The 18921-nt window shown below is 45.4% G+C and overlaps 1 protein-coding gene across 6 annotated transcripts in view; it reads right to left on the reverse strand.

Moving 5' to 3' along the window:
* Positions 1-1924: 1924 nt before the first annotated feature.
* The window catches only part of ESR1 (estrogen receptor 1), a 268086-nt gene continuing 251089 nt past the window's right edge, over positions 1925-18921 (reverse strand). For 3 of the 6 annotated variants that reach the window (XM_028494821.2, XM_028494820.2, XM_028494822.1), the window contains 2 exons: positions 12197-12380; positions 3292-7806 (listed from right to left, as the gene is read on the reverse strand). In XM_028494821.2, the coding sequence (XP_028350622.1) occupies positions 7572-7806; positions 12197-12380 (419 nt within the window). In that variant the 3' untranslated portion in view covers positions 3292-7571. Of the gene's footprint in view, positions 2892-3291; positions 7807-11225; positions 11421-12196; positions 12381-18921 lie in introns of those variants that run through there. The other 3 variants (XM_028494823.1, XM_028494824.1, XM_028494825.1) reach the window with 3 other exon arrangements.

The following is an 18921-nucleotide window of genomic DNA, read 5'->3' on the forward strand; positions in this document are numbered from 1 at the left end:
CTTGAAAACAGCCTGAAAACCAAATGTGCTCCCTGGTCCACATGCAGGTTCATCAGCCAAGGATAAAAGTCCTCCTGGCTCCAGGTGCTGGGAAAGGTCTGTTCAGTCATTAGATAATCATGAAGCTATACAGACACTGGGGCAGCTCCTCGGAAGTCAGACTTGAAAACCAAAATGAGAAGAATAATCTAAGAACCTAGCAGAAATATCCGAGGCCAAATACTGTTGGAGAGACAAATTTCACCATTTTAACCCAGGTGAGTTACTAAACACAGACACAAGCAACAGTGGAACACAGCACCAATAGCAAACCACTTTAAGGGGCTCTGAACCTGGAGTTGCTATGACATAGTGTCTGAAGCATTCAGCTTTCAATAAAAAAATTATGAGAGGGCTTCCCTGGTGGCGCAGTGGTTGAGAGTCCGCCTGCCAATGCAGGGGACACGGGTTCGTGCCCCGGTCCGGGAAGATCCCACATGCCGCGGAGCGGCTGGGCCCGTGAGCCGTGGCCGCTGAGCCTGCGCGTCCGGAGCCTGTACTCCGCAACGGGAGAGGCCGCAGCAGTGAGAGGCCCGCGTAATGCAAAAAATAAAAAAATAAAAAATTATGAGATATGCAAAGGAACTGGAGAATGTGACCTATACTCAGGGACTAAAGAGGTCAAAAGAAATAGTTTATGTGTCTCCCCTGATGCTGGATTTAGCTGACAGTGACTCCAAGCAGCTATTAATAGAATGCATTAATATATCTAACAGAAATCATGTTTAAAGAGTTAAGGTATGACAACAGTGAATCAGCAAATAGGGGTTCTCAATAAAAGATAGAATTTATAAGAAAAAAGAACTCAAGTATTATGCTGGAGCTGAAATGGACAAGAACTGAAATTCACTGAAAGAGCTCAACCTCAGAGTCAAGATGGCAGACGAAAAGAATCAATTCCCCTGAAGATGGGTAAACAGAAACTGCCCAATTTGAAGAGCAAAGAGAGGAAAAAGGGATTAGAGAAAACTGAACAGAGCCTCAGAAACTTGTGGAACAACATCAAATGTACTGACCTGTATTTAATGAGAGTCACAGAGGAGAGGGGAGAGATGAAGAGGAAGAAAAATTATTTGAAAAAATAACAGCTGGAAACTTCCCAAACCTGATGAAAAACATCAATCTATACATCCAAGAAGCTCAGTGAATCCTAAGCAGGATACACACAGAAAGATCTACACTTAAACGCAGCATAGTCATGCTGTTCAATGAAGACAAAGAGAAAATCTTGAAAGTAGCAAAGAAGAGCTGACTCATCAGATACAGGTGAGCATCTAAAGGTTTGAAGCAATGGAGGCCAGAAGGCAGTGGGGGTGATACGTGCTCAAACGTGCTCAAAACAAAACAAAGCAAAACTGATGACCAAGAATTCTACATCCAGAAAAATGTTTCAGAAATGAAGGTGAAATAAATACACTACCAGAGAAAAACAGAGAATTCATTGCTAGTAGACTTGCCCTACAAGAAACACTCTAAGAATTTCTTCAGACTGAAAAAAAAATGACACCAGACATGTGAATAAAATCCACAGGAAGAAACGAAGAGCCCTGAAAATGGTAAATATGTTGATTAATATTAAAAAGTCTGTAAATATATATATTTTCTCACTTCTTGTCTTAACTTCTTTAAAAGATATAAAGTTGTATAAGCCAACAAATATAACATTTTATTGTTGGGTTTATACCATATATAGATATATATGACAATAATAATAATATGAAGGAGAAGTGAGAGAATGGAGCTATATTGGAGCAAAGAGTTTTATTTTATTGTATCAAATTTAAGTTAGTATTAATCTAAAATAGACTGTGATAGGTTAAGATCCATAGTATAAGAGCAACCACTAAGAAAATAACTGTAAAATAGTAAAAAAAATCAACAAAAATTAAAATATTACCCTAAAGATATTTATTTAACCAAAACAAAGGAGGGGCCAGTAAGGAGGAATAGAGGAATGAAAAAGACAGGAGACATGTGCAAAGCAGCAATAACAAAACGGCAAATGTAAATCCAGTCCTATCAATGATTCCATTAAATGTAAATGCTCACAGAGCATAATAACCATTACAATAATGATGGCTATCATGTATTGAGAGCTTTCTGTGGGCAGGTCCTATACGAGGCACTTGAGACATTTATCTCTTTCGATCTTCATAATAGCCCTATGAAGTGGGTATTGTTCTTATTTACATTTTAGATATGAGGAAACCAAGGAAAATCTGGACTGAAGAACTTGTGCAGGGATAATAGAACAAGAAAACAAAATAAGCTTCTTGGAAACCACATGACTCAAACAATGAAAAAACTAAACTCATCCTAATAATGAAGAGAGTGCAGACACTCAGTTGGAGAGGACTCAGGAAAGGGGGAAGCAGTGCCAGCTGCTGTCCTTAAATGCTCGCTGTGAATTAACCTGTGTAGTCTTCACAGCAACACCTCCAGGCAGGTGGCGCTATTATCCGTCTTTACAGGTGAAGAAATTGAGGCACAGGGAAAGTACCTTGCCCAAAGTCACACAATAAATGGTAGCATGAGGATTCAAACTGACTAATCTAGCTGCAGAGCCTAGGTGCGAATTATGTTACCTCTCAATTAGTCACATTATCTCCTCTCCCCCACCCCCCCCACCCCCGCACCGCCAATTCACCAGTTAAATCACAGAGAAAATGGGGAAAAGAGAATAAGCAGGTATCTCTGCAAAGGGAAGGGAGTCGTGAAATGGAAACCAGAGGTGGGATGGGGTGGGAGTGAACCACCTTCCTGCTTCACGTGCACGATGGGGGAGAGGTTTCCGAGCAACTGTGTAAGTTCCAGATCATTCATTTATCCATTCACTCGTTCGTTCTTCTTCCCTGCAAAGAAGGGGTTGGGATCAAGCATTAGAAAACAACGACTATTTTAATGAGCACTTCATATAATCTTCACAATTGCCCTGTGAATTAGGTGTTACTATCACCATTTTGTTGATGAGGAAGCAGAGGCTCTGAAAATTCATGACCAATGGTCATAAAACTTGCATGTGCCGGAGCCAAGAAGTATGGCCAGGACTGCCTGATTCTAAGGTCCACACATTCCCTTCTGTGCCTGGGTTGGGGTGGGGGGTAGGTGGGGTTGGAGGGGAGCCTGGCATCAGACTGATCATCTGAATTCACTGTGCTCTACAGATGCATGTCACCACCTTGATCCTTGACCTCGGGCAGCCAGTGCTGAACCACCAGCACGAAGGGAGCTGACAAAAGAAAACCAAACGTCTTTCATTGAATTCTTTATTTGAACACCAAATAGGTAGAGAAAATTGTTTAAGGTGCTTGAGCATCCCACTGGATTCTTTACTTTCTTTAAGGTGCAAAAGAGGTTTACAAGTGTGTTTCATTAAACGAAGCAAAGCTGCAACAAAACAGAATCACATCAATAATAGTATGCATCGGCAAAAGGGCATATTAATCCATCAAACACAATTTGGCATCTGAGCTTTTCCCCATAAAACAAGAGCTCTACACTGAAGAATTTGTAGTGCACAAAAAGCATTGTTTATAAGCCGTGAGAGAACATAAACTGGCATAATGTCACTTATTAATTCAAGTCTCTATGACCAATGACCTCTCTGTGAATGCAAAGGGGTCCGTGCCTCAGGCACCTGCTCATGGGGCTGTATGTGGTTTCCAGGGTACACAGCTCTGTAAAAACACACTGAAGATGGGTTTGAAACATGGCAGCATTTACATATTTAAAAAGTTCAGGCACATTTGGATGCAAAAAAAAAAAAAAAAAAAAAAGAATAGAAATTTTTCTTGAATCTCTGAAAGACAGTGCAAATTGAAGTGCCATAATAGAGGCAGCAGGTACTTAGAACAACAATTTTAAGTGACTTAGAAAGAGGCCACACTCACTTTAATCCAAATGGAAAGGAACTGCAGTTAGAAACAGAGATAACACTCATGAAAAGGTGGATATTTGGGACCACAGTTAAAGTCATTTGCTCCAGTTGAGAGTAAGTTTTCAGGGAGTTCATCCTGGAGGTGTGCAGTGTCATCTGAATCATCCTCCCAAGACTTGCACCAAAGAGAATCACAGTTGTCTCAGAAGCTGTGTATGACTCTGTTTGTCTTTCCAATAACCAGCTCCCTGAAGCAAATTTGCCTGTGAATTTCAGACATTACTATGGTCCTAGTGATCACTACCGGTATCCACAGTCCACCTCAGAGTTGGGAAGTATGAATAGGAAGGGATTTGGAATTGGTTTCACGGACCAGTGGCCTAAATCAACGGCCATTTCAGTGTATAAGATTTTAACGCAAGAACACCTTAATGGGATCAGAAGTAAATTATCAGTAAGTCCCTTATTTGTTCAGCCCCCGAAAGGCATAGGATATGGCATGGTTAAACATAGTTGTAAGGTTAAATAGGGAAATCTAATCAACGACTACACTTCCTTAGGGGCTGGATTTTGCACCCTACGCAGGGTCTTCTCTTTGGATGAACTAGCCTCTCTGATTGTTGCATGACAGCATTGCAGAATCATTACCGCAAGCCTGGAGCTAGGCAATGGCTAAAAGAAACACAGGCCACTAGCTATTCCTTGGACTGTACTGCAGATGCCACTAGTTCTTCCCTAGAACTCAAGCTGCCATTATATCTGAATGGCTGTCAGATACAGCTACTTATTTGTGGTTAACAGGGCACAAGTGAAATACTGAACCCCGGTGCATACCCCAGGCGCCAGTATTGATCTGCTTCAAAATACTTTCAAGACTCTTATTACGGTATTTCCCATTCTTCAAATTCCTAAACCCACTTCCCCACCCCATCCTCACCCACCCACCCCACCCCGATCCACCATGGCTTTCAAACTTTAAATTGTCTCAGAGTGGGGGGAAAAAATACAGCATATTCCCTACACCCAAGAGTAATGTCAGCGGCAAAGTATCAGCTGTCCATTAGTGGCACTTCAAATAAGAAGAGATTTTTAAAATTACTTGAAACTCCCGGGCTAACATACCAACCATCTGGTGTTCTCTGCCCCATTTCAAATGTAGTAGTATCTTAACATGAATACAAACATCTCAGATGAATAATGTAAAACCCTCCACTGGATTATTGTTTGGATTTAGCTGGTATTACATCACCTATAGTCCTAGAATTTTTTTTGTTGTTTTTATTTTTTTTAAAAGAAAATCTAAGTATAAACATTAAAAAGAACCCACTGACCCACTCACTACTGTCCAAAAATATTACTACTTATATTTTGGTAAAGCAAAATTAGCTGCCCTGAATAATTTTCCTTTTCAGGCATAATCTCTGCTACATATGATTGTCTATCATTCAGTATCCAACAATAGGCATCTGGATTAGTGCTATTTTGTCTACTGTGGATATAAAAGTTGATATGAAATGTGATCTTCATTTAAATGAATAATCACCAGGCCTTAGGCATCAATGACTACATCACAAGGTAGTAATACAAAAAAAGTAAACATTTTTCCTTGGTTTTGAATGTTAACCCAGTCAAATTAAATCCAGAACAGAATTACTACATTCAGTTGTCTGACAAACAAGCATTGCAATTTCAAAAAAATATATATTATACTATATAAGGTGCTTCTTAAACAAAAACAACAAAAGAATTATGTTCTAAACATTCTTACTGCAGATATTGATACATAAAATTGCCCCCAAATTTAGATGCACTTGTGAAAAATACTTTTTTTTTTTTTTTGGCCCTCCCAGGTTCCCAGTCCTTTGGTGATCACTGATTGGGTCACTGGAAATGGATGAAATCCATTTTTTTTTGTAACAGGCATCCCAAGAGAAGCCCTAGAAGCTTGGCTGGGTTGTTGGCTAACACATTGCCTATCAATCACTGGGGTTTGAGTTACAGACAATGCGGTCACCAGAGGAAACCAAACTTTCTTTTTAGCTGAAAAGGGGAAATAATCCATAATTGCTTTAGAGAAGCAAAGACCCAGGGAAATCTGCCCTGTGGCTGGAGTAGGCCTCGCTTGTTTAGCCTATAGGTTTAAGGATTCCCATGGCCCAATTCTAGTCTTGCTCTCTTGGCTTATGAAGTTTAATGAAATAGACTCTAGGGAAGTTTGTTTGTTTGTTTGTTTGTTTTCCCCTCAAGGCCAAACCCTGATTTTTGGATGAGCTCTAAACAACCAAGGGCAGGTGTGGTCTGACCAGGCCCCAGGCAGCCTGAGTACGGAGCGCTCCAGTCCTGGCCCTCCTCCCCCGCCCAGAGTGTGCCTCCAACCTGGGCCATGCGGGGAAATGAGGAAGAGGAGGACTGCCCCATGGACCCCCGGGCAGCCCCGCAGTGCAGTATGGGGTCTGCCAGTAGCACTCCTAAGTGGCTGCAGCCTGTGGCAGGGCCACCCTGAGCCTCAGAGTTTTATCCAGTTTCTGCCCTGCTTTCCTCTTTGGTCTCTAGTACCTACAAGAATCATGCACATTTACTATTAAGCCCAGTGCTCCAGGGCTAAAAGTGTCACCAGGGTGCCTGCTCATTTAAACTGCCCTTGGTCATAGCCTGGGCGCTACACCTAATTCACCTTGTAAGTTACACACCAGGAAGAGCCAAGCAGAGCGCCCTCTGCTGGTAAGAGTGAGATCACACCAGAACAGGTCCTGAAGCCCATTTACTGCAAGTCCTGGGGGGAGAGGGCTTTCTTTTATAAAATGAAAAAAAAAAACAAAAAACAAGAATTTATCTCTCACAAAGAAACTGGTGTATGTGGAGGTGACTTAACTGGGATCAACTTGCTGTTTTCCATGGGTCCATGGGAAAAAGCAAGAATTAACTGGAACCCATGACCTATACCTAGTGCTCTCAAAAGCTAATGGCAAAGCATTCAGCAAATCTGAAGGTGCAGTGTATTTAGCTGACAAAGTCTTGACAATTAGGGGCTCTTCTTTCCCTGTGTGCATCTTGTATTCCTATAGGGGAAGTGGGTGGACAATCACCAGATATTCTGCTACAGCCATGCAACAGAGCAGAAGCTTTAAGGTCTGACTTTAATAAAATGATACGTTACTATAGGAATACAAGAGGATGTTATAATGAACCCTGGACCCAGCTTTCTCCAAGTCAGCAATTAAAGGAGCCACTTTCAATTCTTTCCTGTGGCTTATGCTTAAATAAGATCCATTAAAAAGTGCTTCACATTCACGGAGGTGAAATGTCCACTCTCCAGGCCTTGGGTCACAAGCAGCTAAAGTGCACAGGCACCTGAGCCCAGCTCGTAGACAGAGCTCAGTCATGAAACGCTAAGGGAATCCTCATGCCGAGTAAGGTAGCAAAGGGAGAGAGAGAGAGCTGTTACAGAGAAAGTAGCCCTGGAATCCCTTTGGCTGTTCCCAAAAGAAGGCGTGCCACTTGGAACTGAGCGAGCAAATGAATGGCCACCCATCTTAGAAAGCCAGCGCTGGGTGCATGCCAGAGTGTGTGCAGGGGCAGAAGTCGGCTAGAGTGACGCACGATGTGGATAAAGTGCGGCAGGGATCCTCAGAACCCTGGGGGAGCCGGGGAGCTCTCAGACCGTGGTGGGGAAATTCTCTGCCTCCCCGGTGATGTAATACGTTTGCAAGGAATGTGACGAAGTGGAGCCGGCGGTGGCCAGCCGGCTCTGGTTCACGTCCTCCGTGGGTGCGCTCCCGAAATTGGCTGGGGCGCGCAGGCAGTGGGCATCCAGCATCTCCAGCAGCAGGTCATAGAGAGGCACCACATTCTTGCACTTCATGCTGTACAGATGCTCCATGCCTTTGTTACTGTGGGCAGGAAGACACAGACAGGACCACTTTAGACCATCCCCAGATGCAGGACTGCTGACATGCCGAGGAAGGACAAGTAAGAAAAACCCCAGCGACACTGATACGCCAACCTTTCTTCCTATTTAAAGAGCCAGTCTAGGATTTACTATGCAGGTGAATTTCTTTCCCTCTATCACAATTACATCTAAAAAGAGAACAGATGAGATAGGCTACCATGTAGGAAAGAGTTTTTATTTTTTAATTCAATTAATTTATTTATTTTTAAATTGTTATTTTACTTTATTTTTTATTATTTTTTCTTGGAGTAGAGTTGCTTTACAATGCTGTGTTACCTTCTGCTGTACAGCAAAGTGAATCAGGTACGTATACATATATCCTCTCTTTTTTAGATTTCCAGGAAAGAGCTCTTTTTTCTTTTCTTTTTTTCTTTTTTTTTTTTTTTGCGGTACGCGGGCTTCTCACTGTGGTGGCCTCTCCCGTTGCGGAGCACAGGTTCCGGACGCGCAGGCTCAGCGGCCGTGGCTCACGGGCCCAGCCGCTCGGCGGCACGTGGGATCTTCCCGGACCGGAGCACGAACCCGTGTCCCCTGCATCGGCAGGCGGACTCTCAACCACGGCGCCACCAGGGAAGCCCCAGGAAAGAGCTTTTTAAATGTGCAATAAACCATTCAAGTTCCCTTGCTTCCAACTGTTCAGTTGCTTCCCATGTAACTCAGAATAAAATCTAAATTTCTGTCCGTGCTATGCAAGGTCCAACTGACACGGCTTGTCCTGCCTCTCTCCCTAACCTACTCCCTTTATCCACCCTAGTTTTCATGCTGGCCCTAAAGAAACAAAGCAAGACTTCCAGACTCAGGGTATCTGCACTTGCTGTCCCCCCACCTGGATGAACTTCCCCCAGATCTTCAAATGCCACCTGCTCTGAAAGGCCTTCCATGACCCCAGTGGCATTCGGCTCAAGGCCCTGCAGGTTTAGCCGTTGGCTTTCACGTTACTGTTTTTCTCCCAGCACTACGACAACCTGAAATTCTCCTATGTATGTATGTCTGTATGTATGTTTATTTTTGTTCCATAAGCACGTGCACGCACACACACACTGCCAACCCACATCCCAACACACACTGTGCAAGTTCGGTGAGGGGCTGCAACGTGTCCATCCTGTAGGTCTCCAACAGTGGCGAGAACACGGTAAATGCTCAGAAAATATGGGGTAGATGGACCGAGGGCAATGCATGTACATGGTGCTTCTCCTTTTACCACTCTTCCCCCGACCCCCAGCCCCGTCCTCCACCAGCTACATCTCTGCTCTGTCCCCACAACACTACCAACCAGGGAAAAAAAAAAAAAAAAAAACTATTCTCTAGCTTGACATTTCTTTAAAAAGAATCATGGATCATGAGTAGACAGACCAAGAACATCCTAAAACATATTTGCATTTTCAGTAGGGGAACAGTCAGCCCTAGCTGGAGACGCGCCATGAAAACACAGCATCAAAGTGATTCGGGCCATAGAACACAACCACCTAGATTACGTTTTTCAGTGGGATTTTGTTTTCTTGTTTCTGTTTTAATTTAAAATGCTGTTAAAGTTAAATGCCCCTGGATCTGACACCGTCTTCCTCTTGCAACCTAATGAATCACATTTACCATCAGATGAAATCTGGTGTTCAACGCTCTGAATAACAACATATGGCTGGGGCCAAGCTTAACACAACAGAGTTCCGTGATTTAGATTGGCTGTAATGAGGCACCATAATATTGTTGTTGGTATGTGGGTGTGTGTGTGTGTGTGTGAGTGAGAGAGAGAAAGCTCAAAGCTTGCGATAGAATAGCAACTTCTCTCCAGCTCGTCACACAATTCAAACAGGAACTCTCGCTGCCGTTGCCCTTGGCCATGTGTTGCCAGTAAAACTAGCAAGGCCTGCATATGCAGTGCAAATATACTTGTTATTAACGAATTAGGCTGGCTAATGCTGAGAAGCAGTTAACGGATTTGAAAATTCAGCAATTCCTACCAACAACAACAAAAAAACCTTCATCTGTGATACGTGGTTTCTACGTCAGTGAAATTCCTAGCTTGGAGGAGAGCTAATACATTTTCTTCAAGGGGAAGGTTACTCTCTCTGTCAGGAAATTTGGTAGGGGATTATGTTATTCTGATCTATCCCCCTCTTCCTTCTGTGTAATATTCATCAAAAGAAATGGATGGGAAAGGACTGAAAATGTGTACTCCAAATGCAGTCACCTGCTCAACTTGGCCAATGTGAGTCCTTCATCTGTGACCCAGGGATTCTTAGGGACTCCCTGAGAACAGAGACTGCAGTCACTTTCTCCCCAACTTTGGCAGGTGAAAGCCATCATTTGTGAATTTCAAATTCACAGGAAAAACCTAGATAATTTGTTCATTCATTCATTTATTCACGCATTCACTCAGTAATGTTGTGAGCATATACGACATGTAAGACTTCATATACGGCACTGTGGGACAGGCAAAGAAAGAAAGATATACTTATTTTCTCAAGAAGCTAACAGGTGCCAAAGTTATCTCCAGAAAAGGAGGCACCTGGGACTTTGATGGGATGAACTTCTTGCCATTTGACTCAGTCTCAAGGTCTGAAGACCCCTTAAAAATTAATCTAACTCTTTCTAGCCACTTTGGCCCTTCCCTCATAGCCACTAAGAAACAGAATCTCTTTTTCATTCCTGGGGTTCTGGTGTAAGCCCAAGGTCATAGAGACTTCATCATGCAGGAGTATCATCACTTCACCTCACTGTTGTGGCCTTTCTGGAGTAAAGAATCCGATACTTTCTTCATCTCTTCCCTGCAGGCTGGGTTCTGTTCACGGGAATGGTACCCACTAAGCCTCTGGCCAGCCATTTAGAATGGAAACAAGGCCACTTTTACCTTTTGGCACAGAAAGGCTCTATTTCCTCTGCTATCGTCCTTCTATAGAAAATATTTATTGAGTAGTTACTATGTGCCAAGCCCTATGCTAGGTGGTACTGGGAACACAGAGTAAGCAAAATGGGTTGTGATAACTGCCTCACAGAGTTTACAGTCTAATGGTGCTGAAAGATAAAAAATGAGCAGTAACAATCAGAACAGGGTATAAATCTCACCTAGGTGTTAAGGGTCAGGAGATGCTTCCTGCAAGGAGTCATATCTAAGCTACGATAGATTAGCTTACTGTTCAGAAAGATTCACTCTCTGTGCCATGTGTCCATGATCCTTGACTTTGGGCTTTATCGCGTGACTTGCTCGGCCAAGGGAATGTTCGTGGACATGACTTAACTAAAAGATTAAAAGGCACTTCCCCAAACAGACTCACTTTCTTGTGCCTCTGCCATCAATATGAGGAGAACATGTCCCAGCTCTCCTGTGGCTACAAGGAGGGCAAGAGGCACACGGGGTAGTCACCTGGCCAACCTTCAGGCCTGCAGCTAGATGCAGAGTCTCCCAGCTGTGCCCTGCTTCCATCAGCTGACCCGCAGATGTGTGCGTGAGCCCAGAGGAGGTAAACAGCTGTGCAGCCCATCTGCAGCCTGAAGCGGAAGTCCCCCTTGACTCAGAGAACAGCTGATGGAGGCTACAGCCCAGGCTACCAGGAAGTCCTGAAAGTTAAGTAAGGCTAGAACATAAGAAGGAATATAAGCAAAATAAATGGATTTATACTTTCATCTAAAAGCAATGGGAAGCCATTTCAAGGCTTTAAGTAGGAAAGCAATGTGATAAGATTTGGTATCAGAATGATCACACTGGCTCTACTGTGGAGAATGGATTAGAAAGGCTCTGTGTTGAAGACAGGGGGACAGGTTAGGCAGCTGGGGCAGAAATCCAGGAGGAGATGATGGTGGCTCGGGCGAGGGTAATGGCAACGGGGGTGACGAGAATGGATTGAGAGGCATGGAGGAGTCAGCGTTGACCATCCACGAGGCGTTTGGACCCAGAGCCTCTCATTAAGAATTTCCACTTGTAAGCAAGGAGAGTGTGACACAGGAACAGTAATGGACGTGCGCAGTGCTTTCCGAGGACGAGTGTGCTCGCAGACTTCCCCCGATTGGCTGGCGCAGAGAGAACAACCCAACGGGACCCTCCTCCCCTGAGCTGCATGCTGCACACGCTTCCCCGGCTGAGATCTTGCGCATGCGCCAAGCTGAGCGCAAGTATCATCTCCTCTCTGAAGGCTTCGCGGACACCCGCCCACACCGCAGACAGAGTTACTGCCTCGCCTCTGCTATCCTCCCACAGCCTTTACGCTATGTGCCGGGAACCGTCCCGAGTGTGTTATCTGTTCTCAGGCATCAGGCCTTCCTGGGCCAGCTGTAACATATTGTTAGGGGCTTGATTTCTTTACGTCTCTCCCATGGGAAACCCAAGGACGCCTCACCTCATGTGCCTGATGTGAGAGAGGATGAGGAGGAGCTGGGCCAGACGCCGGTGCTGTTGCTGCAGAGTCAGGCCCGCTTTGGCCATCAGATGGATCAAGGTGTCTGTGATCTTGTCCAGGACACGGTGGATATGGTCCTTCTCTTCCAGAGACTTCAGGGTGCTGGACAGAAATGTGTACACTCCTGAATGTGCAGAGAGAGAGTGAGAGAGAGAAAACTCAAAGAGGATGAGGTCCAGGAAGCTGGGCATGTGCGTGGGACGTAGGACTGAGTCAGTGCCCCTCCCCCCACCCCGCCCCCGCCCGGCGACGGGGAAGTCCGGGATCTCTTCGGTCCAGGCAACCATGCAAAATTCCTTAGGAATATACGTGTGTGAGAGCACACGTTTAGGAAACTCATGTGGCCCCCTGTGTGGGAGCCAGTTTCCAGGATTTGTCATCAAGATTGCCTGGAAAGGCACTGTTCGCCTTGCGGCCGTGATGGTTAATACCAGCCATCTCTCCTCTGACACGCCTGTCACCAACGCTAACTATCCTGTTAACGCTGATGACAGCTCCACGAAGGAGGCATTATTGTTCCTTTTCACATGAAGAAAGCGAAGGGCAGAGAGCTGCTTTAACCTGCTGAGCAAACTCGACAGGATGGAGCAGAGTTGAGAATGAGCCAGTGTGCTGACTCTACATCCGGTTTTATACCGGAGACTCTACGTTAGAGACACGTGACCTCTCGGTGAGACGCACAGAGAGAGCAAAAGTGATTTGCTAAGTGACTGACAGGCAATTTTTCCAGGTAGGATTTAATTTGCTGTTACAGTTCAGGTCAGCTTTGGGGCCTTCGTACTTTTCATCCTCAGCTGAAAGGTTTAGGATGGGAGGGTAGACAGGAACCCGGGAACTGCTGTGTTTCGCTGCCAGGCATGTTTTTTGTTTTGTTTTTTTCCCTCTTGCCTTTCTTCTGGTAATAAATCCTGCTCTCGGGGCCACAGGTAGACTCAAGGCTGAAATTAGACAATCAGGTCACTCTATCCTTTTGGAGAGTATTAGCCCCGAGATAGACAATCAGAGCTTTTTCTGAGCTTGTATATGGAAGTTGTGGGCGGAAGTGCCGTCCTCTAGGGTGAAGGCACTGGGTGGATGAGAATGTGGGACTTGTAAGCGCCATCTTCCGGGTGCGTGGAGCTCCGCCTGCAGAATGGAGCCCAGCAAGGACAGCAGAGGTGATAGTTACCGGGGGAGGCAGGAGGGGGGAGGGGAGGGAAGGGAGAAATCCTGGTTCCTGTCATAAGGTCCTGGTTCTTACTTTTTTCATTTGACCTGAGAGCTTCCCTAATGTCCTTTCTAACACATGAATCCACAAATCCCCTGTTTGCTTAAGATAGTGTTAGTTGGGTTTCTGTCACTTGAAACTGAAAGAATCCTGACTCTTGACTTAAGTTGTGAGCTCAGCCCAAGGAGCAGAGGAAGGTGAGTGATAAAGAGGTGAGAAGTACTGAAAGCAAAAGGAGGGCAGGATGGAGTTTTCTTGTCTTGGGACCACAACGGCGGCTGTTCTATCAAGTAAACACTGCAGAAATCAGCTCATCCTACCCAAACGCAGCATCTCGCAGGGAGCAGATGGCACGGTATTTTTCTCAAGATATACGTCTATTTAGCAACATTTTTTTTTTTTTTTGGTCTTACGAGCCCACTGGCCCACCCATAGTTATATTTCTTCTCCTCCCCTCCCCCCATCCTCACTGGTATTTTCAAGTTAAAGGCCCCCAAGTTTATGACTCCCCGACTTTGTACTTGTAACGCAGTGACGAGTTACTGCTCACACAGCAGCCTGTAGGTTGGGAATGGGGAAAACACCCACAACAGAGGAACTTACAGTAAATACAGTTGTAATTGCCTGGAATGGAAAACGGCTAATATTTAAAACAAATACAACAATAGCAAAACCAGAATGGTCAGGCTCTTGGCTTACAGGCAGAAGAACAGAATAATGTAGTCTTGATACCCAGGGGCACTCTGATCCAAAGGAAATTGAGCACAGAATGAGCAAGCCGTGGACAGGCAGTGGGTTAAGAAAGAAATTGCTGGATGACTTATGTTCCATGTGGGCTTCTGATAAAGACTGTGTCCACTAGAAAAATGGGCAAATGTGTAGAGGCCTTGGTGTTGGCCAGGAGGTAACGGATGGCAAGGGAGGTGTGTGCCAGTGGGTTGGGGGGTCAGGGGCAGCCTCTGCAGAGCCCCACGGCCGTGCCTCTCCCTGCCCTCATGTCCTCACACACATTCTAGCCTCGCGTCTCTCAGAGGCCCTGCGTCTGGCTGGATGACCTGGGAACCTGCCCAGGCCACAGAGCTGAGTTAATCCAACTTGGATGATGTGTTTTCTACCAAATTCCTTTTTTGTTACCACCCAGGAGGCTGGCCTCGTTCACTAATAATCCCATTCTTGTTCAAGGAAACCACAGAACCAAGGAGCTTCCACGTCCCCGCGTGGGAAGGTGACACTGGGCGGCACCTGCTCCTCCTGCCTGCGTGCACAGGGTGAGGGCACCCTGTGCAGAACCACGGGCGTCCTGAGGGCCTGCGTTGCACTCTGCCCTCTCCTGTGGGGGTTAAGAGCCTTGGCACTCAGGCTCTGGGGAGTGTGGCTTCCCCTTGTGCTGCTGGTTCCCCATCCTCCCAGGGGCTCCCCCCTCCCGCATGCTCTCATTGAGAACCTACTGTGTGCGGACAGTGTGTCATGAGATAGGGATTCCCAGCCTTATTTTCTCTTAAGCATTAATGTCTTAAGAGCAGCTATTGCCTGTGGAGGAAGGATTTTCTTAACACTGACTCGCGGGATGCAAGCCATTCTCAGAACAAGCCTGTTTTTCTAGTCCTGTTTTGGCACCAACACAGCTTATCATCTCATCCTTGCGAGATGCTTCCTAGCCGTGCAAATATACTTCGAAATAAATATACAGTCCTGTTGAAATGCCAGTCATTGACAACTGCAGCCATCTTCCTTTTGGGCTTTTCTGGCAAAACACGTGGTCCCTGTTTGCTGCCTTTTTCCCCTAAGGGGCCAGTGGAGAGAAACAACAGAAATCCGAATTCCCAGAATGCTTCAGGGGTTGTGGCAAAAGCCAAACAGGGTTCCCGGTAATTTCCATATCCCAGGTGGTCCCTGCCACCCTGGACAGCTGCTCCAGTGTTCCCAGCAGCATGGAGCCAGTGATCAGACAGTGCGCGCCTTCAGAAAGAGTCTTACAACAAGGCAGGCTTTGGCAACTCCTCAGGCTGCTCCAAATCCCAAAGATGGAGAAAAACAATCTGTATGTCATTATCCAGTCTTGAAGTGCTGTTGGCAGATCGGAGCCTCTACATATTCTGAACCTCGCAGCCAACATTGGGAGCTTTGAGGAAGCGCCTATGGAGAAAGCGGGTGGCAGAAAAGAATGGGGAGCGGGACTGCATGGGGACCCCATAGACAAGAGATGTCAGCCTTTCTCCCTCTCTGGCTCTCAGTGGCCCTTGCTGTTGCTCTCTCCCTCCTTCTCTTTCTCTGCTTGGACGCTCTCTTCCTCCCTTCCTCCTTTTTGCTCCATCCCACAGGAACACCCTTGCTACCCCTCATCACTTTTCCAGATGATGGAGTCTTCTGGAGGCATGCAGATATGGACATGGTAGTGCATGGGTGCATGTGACTGTGTCCAGGGGAAACACTAGCACAGCCCAAGGTCCTGCACGCCCGGCCCCTGACCTCCACTGAGGGGCACGCCTGACTGTTCCCGGAGAAGTGAGGAAGGCTGAGGCTCACCAGATGCTTGAGGACAAAGTCTTCAAGTAAGGCCATTTTCTTTTTTGTCTTTTCCAGAAGGAAGAATGTGACAAGGGACCCTGGGACAGTCATTCCATCTCTAGCAGCTTGACCAGAAAAGCAAAGGGAATGACTCAGAGGAAAAAGAGAGTGAAGAAAACTCCTCAAAGCCACAGCTGTAAGTGGTCTAGGCCAGAAAGCTGCCGCTCAGCTGGAATAAGAAAGAGCTTCTTTTTGGATCTGGCTCATGGATGACCCAGGGGTTCATCGGCAGATCAGCCTTGAAGGTGGGCTGCTGGGAATGGCTTCCACAGCCAAGCGGTGTGTTTGCGCATAACTGCCTTCAAGGCTGACAGTTTCACGGGCACTGCATCTGTTGCAGCCTTCACCTCTGACTGCGGCTCCTCCTCCTGGCACTGCTGGTCCTGGTGGGGAGTTGGACAGCTCGTGGTCGCTGAAGCCACTTAGTGGCAAGGGCTGAGCTGGATGTCCTACAATGCGCGGGACGGTCCCAAACAATGAAGGATTTTTTTTCTTGAGTGTCCTACTGAACTAATCCTACTCCAGATGAAAAACTGTAGTGAAAAGTCTTGAAAAGCTTTGGTAAGGCTGTTCAATTTAGTGTAAATTTTAGTGAAATCTAATAGATTTTCTTGAAGGTGAATCCTTGGTATATCAGTGCATTCAAGCAGACTCAAAAGACAAATCTCTTAATGATCTGAATGATTTCAGACAGTGAAACTGATGAACTGATTTAATTGGCCTGAAAAGAAATCTCAAATGTGAACTTAAAAAAAAAAAAACAAAAAAACAATTTTAGTGGCAGCCATGTGTCTCAGTTTTATATATGAAAGTCTTTACTTTTTGTAATAAATAGTATCCTAGCCTTATACCTTTTAGGATGGAGCCATTATGAATCTATATTGCTTAGGAGCCTTCTTTTTGTTAATTATGTCTGTAATATATTAACAAACAGCCAGGGTTCTGATTTTCCTATTCTTCAGTCAATTACTACCTTTCTGAGGTCAAGAAGAAGACAGTCTGAAGAGACACTTGATGCAAAATGTGCAGCCTACCTAATACAAAGCGGTTTGTTCACAAGTTTCCATGCGGAACTCCTAGTCCAGGTGAGCTAGCCTGGTCTCAGGAGGCCTTGAGGGCTTTACTTTTTTCCCAGAAAAGGCAGGTTAAAACATTCTGGCTGAATTTGTTTCCCTGCATCTCACCTTTTCTCACCTGGCATTGCAAAGACAACGGAGCAACAACGCAGAGCAGGGAGTGGCTCTTTACACACGTTGGGGCAGATTTATTTTTCAAAAACGACCACAACAGTATCTCCCATCCGACATGCGTCTCTCCAACGCGATCTTGGCACCCCTGTCGTGGAGATGTGCGGGTTATGGCCCTCCCTTGAGTCTGGGTGGACCCATGACTTGCTTGCTATCAACAGAATGGAATAGAAGTGACGCCACCTGGCTTCTAAGGTATGACATGCCTGTCATACAAGGCTTACAGCTTCTGCCTGTCATCTGGGACACTTGCTTCTGGAGCCCTCACCGCCTTGTAAGGGGTACAGTGCAACAGGTAGTGAAGAAGCCAAGGCCACAGATAAGCATCTCAGTGGACATCTCCAGCTGACGTCCCAGCCGACAGCCAGCATCAATCGCCGGCGTGTGAATAAAGTCCTTTAAGATGCCTCTGGCCTACGACTATCAAATTACTCCCAGTGGATGACCCTCACCTGCGGCCCCAGACATGGTGGAGAAGAAACAGTCCCTGCCCTCTGTGCTCTATCCAAATCCATGACTAACAGAATCCAAACCTTTTTTTTCTTCTTTTAGCCATCAAGTTTTGGGGTAATTTATTACACAGCAGCAGTACACAGAGCACACCTGGATATCTGCACCAGACATTCAGGGAGGAAAAGGACCCAGAACCAGCAAACTGGAGACTAGACTGCTGACCTGGAACATCATGAGATGAAACAGCATTTGAATACTTCCTGCTCCACATTATGAACCCTACTGAGTCGCAATGCCTTGGCCCAGCCCTGACCTTCACTCTTGTTAGCATAATGGTCAGGGCTTGAGCTCATCCTATCAGACCCTGCACACAGTTAACAATTTTCACAGGAGGCCTTTATCCCTCACAACTGCCCAGCTGATTATCAAAATATATGGATCTTCCCTTAACTGGCAACCTCAAATATCTGCACCCTACTTTCTTATCAGAGAATAAAACACTCGAATTCTCAGTTGCATAATCTTTATCGAGTGCTGGTTGTGAGAAATAGACCTTGTCGAGATGTGCCTAAAGGAGAGTTTTTATGTGGAACAACTAGTCTATTTTATTTTATTTTTATTAAAAGCCAGTGGAGCTTATAATAGAATGTGTTCCCTTTGCTTTGGCCCAGCAAAGGAAACTGAGAGCCAAATTTGTGGCCCACTCCTGGCAACTGTACAGATGGACTACTGTGTGCTAATCTGACTCCTGAATTTTTTATTTTCTTCACATTATTTTCCCTTTTTTTTCAGATTGTGTTAATTACTGCCTTACTCCCTTTGCATCACATGAAATTTAGTAAGCCATTTCTAATCCTCTGTGGAATAGTCAAGGTATAAACAAAATAATGAACTGGACGCCCCTCCCTCCTCTGCCAAGTTAATAAACTGGGTTAGTGTGAATACAGATGTTTATAAAACATCATGAAACGTTCATCTGACTCAACTGCGAAGCCAGAAAAAATGACATATGACCTAAGAATACATAGTTGGTTGAATGCACGTGTTCACATCATTCTGAGTTGAACAGCACTATTTAAAAACCCTGTGATGAGCAACGCTGGCCACTGTGAAGTGACACCTTCTTGTGTGACTGTAAAGTCCACCCCTTCTTGGTGCTGGTTTGCATGTTTATCTCCAGAACCACAAAG

The sequence above is a fragment of the Physeter macrocephalus genome, chromosome 10 (assembly GCF_002837175.3).
Source record: "Physeter macrocephalus isolate SW-GA chromosome 10, ASM283717v5, whole genome shotgun sequence".
Classification (NCBI taxonomy): Eukaryota; Metazoa; Chordata; class Mammalia; order Artiodactyla; family Physeteridae; genus Physeter; species Physeter macrocephalus.